Below are 9,845 nucleotides of genomic sequence, written 5' to 3'. Positions count from 1 at the left end.
TGTTGGTGGCTGGGGGGGGGGGTCAACAGTGGGAGGGCTCCTAGTGTCCTGGCCCCACTGCTGGACCTCCTGATGGCACCGGGTATTTTCGGCCACTGTGTTACACAGAGTGTTGGACTGGAGGGGCCTTTGGCCTGATCCAACATTGGCGTCTCTTATGTTCTTATGCCTTTCTGACCGCTACAGCACACTGGCTTGACATTTTCACGGAGGCATCCACTATCACCCCAAGATCTTGTTCCCACTCAGCCTCAGCTGAAGTTGGGATTTTTTTGTCCCAATGTGCATCACCTTACACTTGACAGCACTGGACTTCGTCGGCCACGTTGTCGCCCGCCCGCCCACCCACCCAATTTGCGGAGGTCCTCTTGGAGCCCTTCACAGTCAGCCTTGGCTTTCACCACCCCGAATAATTTTGTGTCCTCTACAAACTTGGCCACTGCGATACTCACCCCTAGTTCCAGGTAATTTATAAATAAACCTGGGTTCGAACCTGGATCTTAGTCTGAGACTCTAACCACTACACCACACTGACTCTCACAGACAGGCAGACTTCCCATGATGGCAGGTTTCCCATTTCTGATATTCCTTAGCTCTGACACCAACGAGAAGTTGTCGCTGCCCTGGTCCGGATAGCCCAAGCAAGTTCAATCTCGTCAGATCTCAGAAGCTAAGCAGGGTCGACTCTGGCAAGTCCTTGGGTGGGAGACCTCCTCGGAATACCAGCAGTCGGGAGGCGGGGGTAGGCCTTATTCAGCCACCACACTGAATATCCTCCAGGCCCTCAAGTAGGGGGTCAGTCACCAGAGGTCGCCATGGCTTCCAGGCGCACGTACACAAATACAAAAATATCCTCCCCACGCCTTATTCAGCCATGATCTTAGGTCCCTCACTCTCTCTCAGTCTAGCCAACCTCGCAGGGTTATTGCTAGGACCAAATGGGAATGGAAAACAGTATATATCATCCGGAGCCCTTGTAAGAAAAGCGAGATCAAAACATAATAGACTGAAACATCGGTGTCTTGCCAGACGGCAACTAACTCTGATAGTTAGCATCAGGGGTCATTTCCTGCAGGAGTGCACAGGGGCGGAACTCCGGCAGTAAAGAGCCCAGGGGGCGGGCACATGCAACAAGCCCCACCCCCTGCTCCCAGCAGCCCTCAGTCGGAGCAAGAAGCAGCCAGGTAAGTTGCAGAGGCCCCCCCCCATAGCTAGCAATCCAAAACAGTCCAGTGGCACCTTTAAGACCAAGTCTTATTCAGGTACCAGCTCTCCCTCCTCTGTGAGGGCAGATCTGCGTGTTCTCCCCCCCCCCCCAATAGCTAGCCATCCAAAACAGTCCAGTGGAGCCTGAGCGGTGGGTGTTGCCTTCTGACACGCTTCCGGTGACATCAGGGGGTGTGGCCTATGCAAATGAGTTATGCTAATGAGTTATGCTAATGCGCCTCTTTTCCTACGAAATGACCCCTGGTTAGCAAAATGCATTTTACATGGCTTTGCAAACGATTCAGGAGCTTCAATGGGTACAAAACGCCACAGCGAGATTCCTGTCAGGCGTCAGCAACTCGAAATGGATCGCACCCAGGGCACTGGCTATCTAACTTGCTTCTGGGGCCGACAAGTGGATTTAAAGTTAACTGGATACAGACTAGGGGGCTCAAATTAGGGTTATCCCTTTAATCTTTCAGGTTTTTTAATTCACGGTTTTGGGTTACGTTTTCGCCCTCCTTCCTTCCTTCCTTCCTTCCTTCCTTCCTTCCTTCCTTATTGCCTGCAAAGCCCTTCACGGCGCAGGGTGCTCAGACTTTGCGAACCGCATCTCCTCTTGTCACACTCCCATGCACCAGCTACCGCTCCTCAGACAAACGTCTTCTCACGGTGCCTGTCTGTATAGCAACAGCCAGGCCACCCCTTTCTCTGTGGAAGGCCCCCACCCAGGGCCAAGTCCTAGCCAGCGGGCAACAGGGGAGTTCCCCCACTTTTGGGGGCTGCAATCCACTGCTGGCCAGGGGGAGCCCCCCCCCCAAATGATGTCACTTCTGGGTGACATCATCGTGCTGTGGGGATGTCATGCAGCGGCGCTCTGGTTTTGGGGCAAACTCTATGGTCGCGAAGCCGAAAAACCCATAGAGGTTTGCCTCGAAACCAAAGTGCCGTGTGCGACGCTGCCTGTTACGATGGCATAGCTTCCGGGTGACGTCGTCGTGTCGGGGTCGTTGCGTGTGTGGCGTCATTGTGGGTGACATCATCTGCACACACACCCCCAATAGCTAGCAATCCAACATAGTCCAGTGGAGCCTAAGCGGTGGGTGTGGCCTTCTGACACACTTCCGGTGATGTCAGGTGGTGTGGCCTATGCAAATGAGTTATGTGAATGAGTTGTGCGAATGAGCTCCTGCACCTCTTTTTCTACGAAATGGCCCCTGACTGGTAGAACTCTAACTCAAAAAGAAGGCAGGACCCTCCATCCGACAACATGAGGCCACTGGTACCAGTCTCTTACAACAGGATCGCCCACCTCCAGGTGGGTCCTAGAGTTCCCCTGGAATTACAACTTACCTCTAGACAACAGAAATCAGTTCCCCTGGAGAGAATGGCTGCTTTGGGGAGTGGACTCTACGGCATTACATCTCACGGAGGTCCCGCCTCTCCCCAAAGCCCACCCTCCCCAGGCTCCACCCCCCAAATCTCCCGGAATTTCCCATCCTGGAGTTGGCAACCGTATATAATCCAAAACCCAGGCTAGCTGGATCTTGCCAGATCTTTGAAAGCTGAGGCGGGGCCGGCCCTGGTTGGTGATGGGAGAACTCTAAAGGAGTCCAGGGTTGTGACGCAAAAGCAGGCAGGGGCCACCCACCTCTGAACGCCTCTTGCCTTGGAAGCCCTACGGGGTCGCCGTAATTCAGCTGCGACGCGACAGCAAAAACAAAAAAGTACACAAACGTGAAAACAAATTAAAAAACAGAACCACACGTTTCTTCGTATTCCTATCGTTTTCCTTTAACCGAGAACAAGACGGAGGATAAATACCGAGAACCGAACACCAGGCAAAGGTCAGAACGAGAACCCCAAGTTGACAGCAATTGGGCTGGACCCGCCTTTTAAAAGAAATAGGTAGGTCAGGGCCCAGCTAGCTCAGAATTCCACACACACACATACCCGTTCCTGGAGAAGAAAAAAAAACCCTCTTATTTCTTACCTGCCGTGAGGGTGTCTTTGTCCTTGGCGGCCAACTCCTCCACCTCCGATCGCTTCCGGAGTTCGAACCGCCGGGAGAACCCTTCCCGGGGCTTCCAGAGATCCTGGATCGAGAGAGGTTTCTCGTTGTCCCGGAGCACCCGCAGGCCGTCCATCTGCCACTGCTTCTCTGAACCCACAAACCGTCCAATGACGTCGCAGAGGACATAATGGTTGGCGTTCACCTTGCTTAGGCCGTAACGCTCGAGGGCTTCCTTCACCAGCTCTTGGGCGCTGGAGCTGGCCGTCGCCAGGACGCTCTTGTAGTGGGTGCCTGCGCAGATGTGGCACCCGAACACCTTGAGGACCCCCGGGGCGGAGATCTGGGTGGAGAGCTCGGCCGGATCATCCTTGCTCTCCACCGGGTAGGCGGCCACCGAGCTGCGGTCCTTGTAGCTCAGCGTCCGGTACAGGACCTGAGAAAATATCCTGCTCTGGCGCTTGAATTTGTTCTTGGAAGGCGGGGACATGGCTGGCGGCGGGCCATAAAACAAAGCCCGTGTGGACGTCATGAGTCGTGGCTGGAAAAACAAGAGGTGGGCATGGAGTCAGCGTTTTCGGATGGCCCGGAAAGCAACGAAGGGGCCCATGCGTGGCTGCAAACCTTCCAAAGAGAGGGAAAACTTGGGCAGACACAGCTTCAGGGTTGTCACTCTGGCTAGCGTCCCAGGTAAGACAATGTTCTGCAAATCTACGGCCAGGGCCGGCTCCAGCTTATTTTGCACCCTAGGCAAGGATCCCTTATGCCCCCCCCGTGCGCCCACCAATTTTCAAAAATAAATGCATTTTAGGAAGAATGAAAAACACATATAATCAAGAAACTCCCAGAGTACGGGGCCGGGTGCAGTTTGGTGCCCCTAAGGGCCGTCCCGCTCTAGGTGATCGCCTAGTTCGCCTAGTGAGTGAGCCGGCCCTGTCTACGGCAGGCGGTCAAATATTATTTTCTGCTGGGATGTTAAAACAGCCCTGGAGGAAGCCACAGGATCCACTTGCTATGGACATGGGCCACGGTAACACAGCTGTTCAGAGAGCCCGTCAAACCCTCATGTAGGTAAGGCACAGGGATGGGGAAACAAACTTGACCCAAAAACTGGAATCAAGAACCACAATGGTAAAAAAGAAGTCTGATAAAGGGCCAATATTAAAAACCTAGCTGAAACTTACAATATACAAAAACACATGTATTTATTAGAAAGGCAGTAAAAACCAGTAACAGCCCAACGACAGCCTCGTTGAAAAGTTCAAGTGTCCTGAACACAAAGGCCAATACACACGACCTGATGGGTTTCCGCCCTGCTGGGGGCCTTCTTCAGAGGTCAAACAGTTTGAGGTACACGTTACAATATTATTATTATTTTTTATTTAGTTTGATTTATATCCCGCCCTCCCAAAGGCTCAGGGCGGCTCACATGCGGCAAAGCCGAGTGCAAAATACAATACAGTATTTAATAAATAAAACATTTAAAATCACAATAAAACCTTCCAATAATACGGTGCTATACCTATATTAATCATCCAAGATGGGGACAACCCCCCCCCCAAGGTTTGGTGGCTAGCTGTCTCAGTAGCGTGGTCTCCCACTACACTGTCTCAAACTTCTGCCAGGACCCGCTTGCCCCCGTTCTTATAGGGCAGCCGATGACTTGCCACCTCGGTGGTAGAATAGTGGCGGCGGGGGCTCCTACTCGAACGCCTGGCGGAAGAGCTCCGTCTTGCAGGCCCTGCGGAACTGCATAAGGTCCCGCAGGGCCCGGATCTCCTCTGGGAGCTCATTTCACCAGGTTATATATTGCAATAAGAAAACCAATAAGTTAATACTGGACCAAGAAAAGGAAGGTTAAGCAGCAAGATTAATAGACACAAGACAAAGGTGTCTGCGAGGCCTCTAAAGATGAGAGTCATGTGTCTGGTGCCAAATGCACAGCTGCTGAATTGGAACATCTTTCAATTCTGGTCCAAAAAGTACCTGTGTGGCTGTCTTAGTCAGAGCTAGTGCGTCCTCAAGCAAATAGCAGTGCCCCCAATAGGGCGGAAACGCGTCAGTTCATGTGTACGGGCCCTTGTGTTCAGGCCACTCGAACTTTTTAGCGAGGCTTTCACTGAGCCCTTGTTTTTAACTGCCTTTCTAATACGTGCATTTCTTGTATATTATAAGTTTCAACTAGGTTTTTAATATAGGCCCTCTATTAGACTTCTTTCTTATCATTTTGCTCGTGGTCACCGGCGGGCCACTGTGAAATTTCCTGCTAAACTATAGGGCCAATCTGCCCCTTTGCCCCTTTTCTAAGCCAGGGGAAATTTTCTCTGGAGGAGGGACCGAGTCCTGGAATCTCCAGGTTTCTCCGCAGCCGTCTGTTTATTTACAAGCGACCTGCCATCTAGACGGGGTGCATTTGGACCTCTCCTCTTCCCTGGGACGGCACCTGCAAAGAGGGGCGACTCTGTCCCGGATGTGCGTGGAAAACAGCACCTTCTCCTTCCCCGTGAGACAGCCCCCAACGGAGTTCGTTTGCAGCTGGTGAAAGGGAAGCAGCATGCAGGCTTGGCGTGGCCCTGCTTTGGAAGGAGGCAATGCCTCGTTGTGCAGAGATGCATCGCTTTCCCTGGGAGGCTGATAAATGCAGTTTGATTAATGGGTGGGGGAGAGAGAAGGAAGCAGGGAAGGGCGAGGATACTGGAGTTGCCAGGAGGCGGGAAAGAGGAAATAGCATGAGGAGGGGAATGGGCAGCTTCAAGAGGGGATTGGGTAAACATATGGAGCAGAGGTCCATCAGTGGCTATTAGCCACAAGGTATAGATGGAAACTCTCGGTCTGGGGCAACGGATGCCCTGTATTCTTGGCGCTGGGGGGGGAAGCAACAGTGGGAGGGCTCCTAGTGCCCTGGCCCCACTGCTGGACCTCCTGATGGCACCGGGTATTTTTGGCCACTGTGTGACAGAGACCGATTTCACACAAGAGCTGCGCCGCGGTCGTGCCTCCCTTTGCCCTGTTCCTATTGGTCAATTTCCCACTCGAAGCAGCGCGGCCGCATTTTGACCTGCGGCTTCCCCCGATTTTCCACGCGGTTTCACGATTTTCAAAAAAACGGGATCACCGGACTGGGACACCTACATATATTTATTTATTTAGAGCATTTTAAAAAAAACCTTTTAAATATAATCTTTTTTTAAAACTGGAGGTGCCAGGAATTGAACATGGGGATTTTCTGCACCCCTGACCTCCCTTTACTTCCTTATCTCATTCCAGGGTGGCTGAATAGGATTTCCTGTGACCCAAGGGGAAGTACCCCTAAATCCTTACCTGCCCCATGGTTCATAGAATCAACATGAATGATGCAAAATACTCAGAATTACGCAGAATTACGCAGAAATACGCAGAATTACGCAGACCTTCCTTAGTTACCGTAATTTATGCAAGTTGCAGAATTTGTCTTGGTGCGGAATTATTTCAGCCCATTATAACCTATAGTATGCACGCAGACAGACAAACCCACAGAGTTATCGTGGCATTTTAATGGAAACAGATTTCTCCCAGCCTTTCTGAAAAACAATTTTTGACCGATCAATCCTTTCCTCCTTAGGGACGCTAGGGTGCATCAGTCACAGGCGTAACGGACACCCTGTCCCCAGAGGTGGCCGGGAGGTTAATGAAATCCGCGAGCGAATGTCAGCTCTCCGCCAGGGCTTGATACTTTATTGTGATTCGGTCCTGGGCGAAGCCACGGCTTGTGGTGACTTGCAATTACGTCAAAATGTAATTTTACAATAGACGATAACACCCTTTTTCCGTCCTTTCTGGCTGCGGAGAGAAATCCGAAACGAGAACCCTCACACTTTCAAACAATACCGAGAGAAAATTGGAAAATTCGAGGCCACGGGGAAAGAGGGGGTTATCATTATTTCCCTACCTGTCCTCTAACCCAAAGAGCAATGCTGAATCCATTACAGCTACTGGGTCAGTTCTCACATGCACGTAATCCCTGGATTCCACATTCTGCTGTCCTGGATCATGAAGAGCTTCTCAGCTGTTTTCGATGGAGTAAAAAGATTCCTTCGCCCGGTCCAATGGTCTTCGGCCTTTCTAGATCTGTGAGCATGTGCTATTAGAATCACATGACAGGAAGAGGTGGGGTTTAGAATTATGACCTCATCGGTATCAAGGCCAGGGGCTTTGGGCAGCAAACCAGGAGTGCCATGCGCAGGAAATAGGGGGAAACAAATAGGGAATTGGGGCCCTTGCTCTCTGCACATGTACCTTGGCCACAGATTTTCCCAAAAAGCCACAAAGAAAATGGCAGCTCTACAGGGGCTCACTATCCAGCAGGTGGGACTGCATGACCTATCTCTCGGTCCCGGTGCACTAGAACAATTTCGGAGGCAAGAAGCAGCAATCGGTGTTTCAGGATAGTTCTATGAAGCCCGTTCTTGTTCTCAATCCATTCTGTGACCTCTGAAAATCATTTTTCCTCCATTCGGAACGCCACGCCTGGCAAAGCCTTGCAGAGTAACATGCTGAAGCACATTCTCACAGAATCATAGAGTCGGAAGGGACCTCCAGGGTCATCTAGTCCAACCCCCTGCACAATGCAGGGAATTCACAAATACCTTTCCCCCCCACACACACACACCCAGTGACCCCTACTCCACGCCCAGAAGAGGGCAAAAAAAACCCTTCCAGGATCCTGGGCCAATCTGGCCTGGGGGGAAATTGCTTCCTGACCCCAAAGTGGCGAGATCGGCATTTCCCTGGGCGTGGAAGAAAGGGCCATGAGAACTAAGCACCGATGCAAACTTCCCTGCCCTCCCTTCTTGGGATCTGCCTACGTTCAGAAAATCCGCATTGCTGTCAGAGGGCCATCGAGCCTCTGCTTCAAAGCCTCCAGAGAAGGAGAGCCCGCCACCTCCTCCCGAGGAAGCCTGTCCCACTGAGGAAACGCTCTAACGGTCAGGACGTTCTTCCTAATGTTGAGCCAGAAACTCTTCTGATTTCATTTCAACCCGCTGGTTCTGGTCCGACCTTCTGGGGCAGGAGAACACAACTCTGCACCACCCTCTATAGGACAGCCCTTCCAGTACTTGAAGATGGTTATCCTATCCCCTCTGAGTCTTCTCCTCTCCAGGCTAAACATGCCCAGCTCCTTCAACCTTGCCTCATAGGACTTGGTCTCCAGACCCCTCGACATCTTTGTTGCCCTCCTTTCTAAAAACACTTGGCGGGTACCGGGGAGGGTGTCAGCATTCGCATCGCTGCAGTAAATGAGTTCTGCCGGGCTCAGACTGTTTCTGGCTCAGTCCCGTACAACAACGTCTCCCGAGTCAGTTTGGTGTAGTGCTTAAGAGCACAGACTCTAATCTGGGAGAGCCAGGGTTGATTCCCCACTCCTCCACATGCAGCTGCTGGTGTGACCTTGGGTCACTCACAAGTTCTCTCTCAGAGCTGTTCTCTCAAGAGCAGTCCTCGAAAGAGCTCTCTCAGCCCTACCTAGCTCACAGGGTGTCGGTTGTGGGGAGGGGAAGGGAAGGGGAAGGAGTTTGTAAGCCACTCTGAGACGCTGAGTGAAGGGCAGGGTATAAATCCAATCTCTTCCTTCCTTCCTTCCCAGATGTGGAAAGGACTCCGTGGTTCCATCATAGCTTTGGGGACCTCCTGGTCTTGCATTAGCAGAAAGAGTTTCCTACTCCGGAGCTGGAAAAACTCCAAGCCAGTTCCCTGAAGCGCTTCTGCTGCTAGCGGGCCAGGTCACCTTCTAACCAAGAATGAAAACTGTAATGCTTTTTTTTGATTCCAAGTCATGCTGGCTCCAATCCCACTTCGAGTACACATTTATTCTGGTCCCTTCGTGCTGCTTCTTGATGCAATGACCTCTTTCCTTCATTCCCAGACTGTTTGTTCGTGCAAGATACACGTACAGGTGAACGCACACACGGGGCTGCTTTATACTGGATCTGGACATTGGTCCATCAGAGTCAAATGCTGTCTACTCGGATGGCAAGCAGCTCTCCGGGTGGAAGTCTTTCACTTGGTGGAAGACCTTCACATCACTTACCACCTGATCCTTTTAGCTGGAAATGTCAGGGATCGAACCTGGGACCTTCTGCATGCAAAAGGGATGTTCTACCACCGAGCGATGGCCTCTACCCCCAAATGTGTAGTTCACTGGAACACACGTGAAGGTGCCTTAGAAGGAGGAGAAGAAGAGATTGGATTTATAGCCCATGGCCCTTCACTACCCAAAGGTGTCACAGAGCGGTTTACAAACTCCTTTCCCTTCCCCTCCCCACAACAGACACCCTGTGAGGCGGGTGGGGCTGAGAGAGCTCTGACAGAAACGGCTCTTTTTCAAGGACAGCTCTTATCAGAACTACGGCTTGCCCAAGGTCATCCAGCCAGGTGCAAGTGGAGGAGTGGGGAATCCTTATGCTGAATTAAACCACTGGTCCATCAAGGTTTCATCTACTCCATCTCATCTACTCCAGGGGTGTCATACATATGGCCCGCGGGCCAGTTCTCCCAGATTAGAGTCCACACTCCTCACCACTACACCAAACTGGCTCTCACAAGGAAACACAACAAATATGTCGTACTACTGAAACACAAAAGAAGGAGA

The 9,845-nt window shown here is 51.7% G+C and overlaps 1 protein-coding gene across 1 annotated transcript in view; it reads right to left on the bottom strand.

Moving 5' to 3' along the window:
- The window catches only part of LOC107115818 (ras-associating and dilute domain-containing protein-like), a gene marked incomplete at its 3' end in the record, with an annotated part of 28,886 nt that extends 25,137 nt beyond the window's left edge, over positions 1-3,749 (bottom strand). The window contains exon 1 of the mRNA XM_015417580.1: positions 3,200-3,749. Coding sequence (XP_015273066.1) covers positions 3,200-3,749 — 550 coding nt within the window. The remainder of the gene's footprint in view (positions 1-3,199) is intronic.
- Positions 3,750-9,845: the final 6,096 nt, after the last annotated feature.

This window comes from Gekko japonicus, unplaced genomic scaffold (assembly GCF_001447785.1).
Source record: "Gekko japonicus isolate JY-2015 unplaced genomic scaffold, Gekko_japonicus_V1.1 scaffold4605, whole genome shotgun sequence".
Classification (NCBI taxonomy): domain Eukaryota; kingdom Metazoa; phylum Chordata; class Lepidosauria; order Squamata; family Gekkonidae; genus Gekko; species Gekko japonicus.
This window is presented reverse-complemented; position numbering and strand designations above follow the sequence as displayed.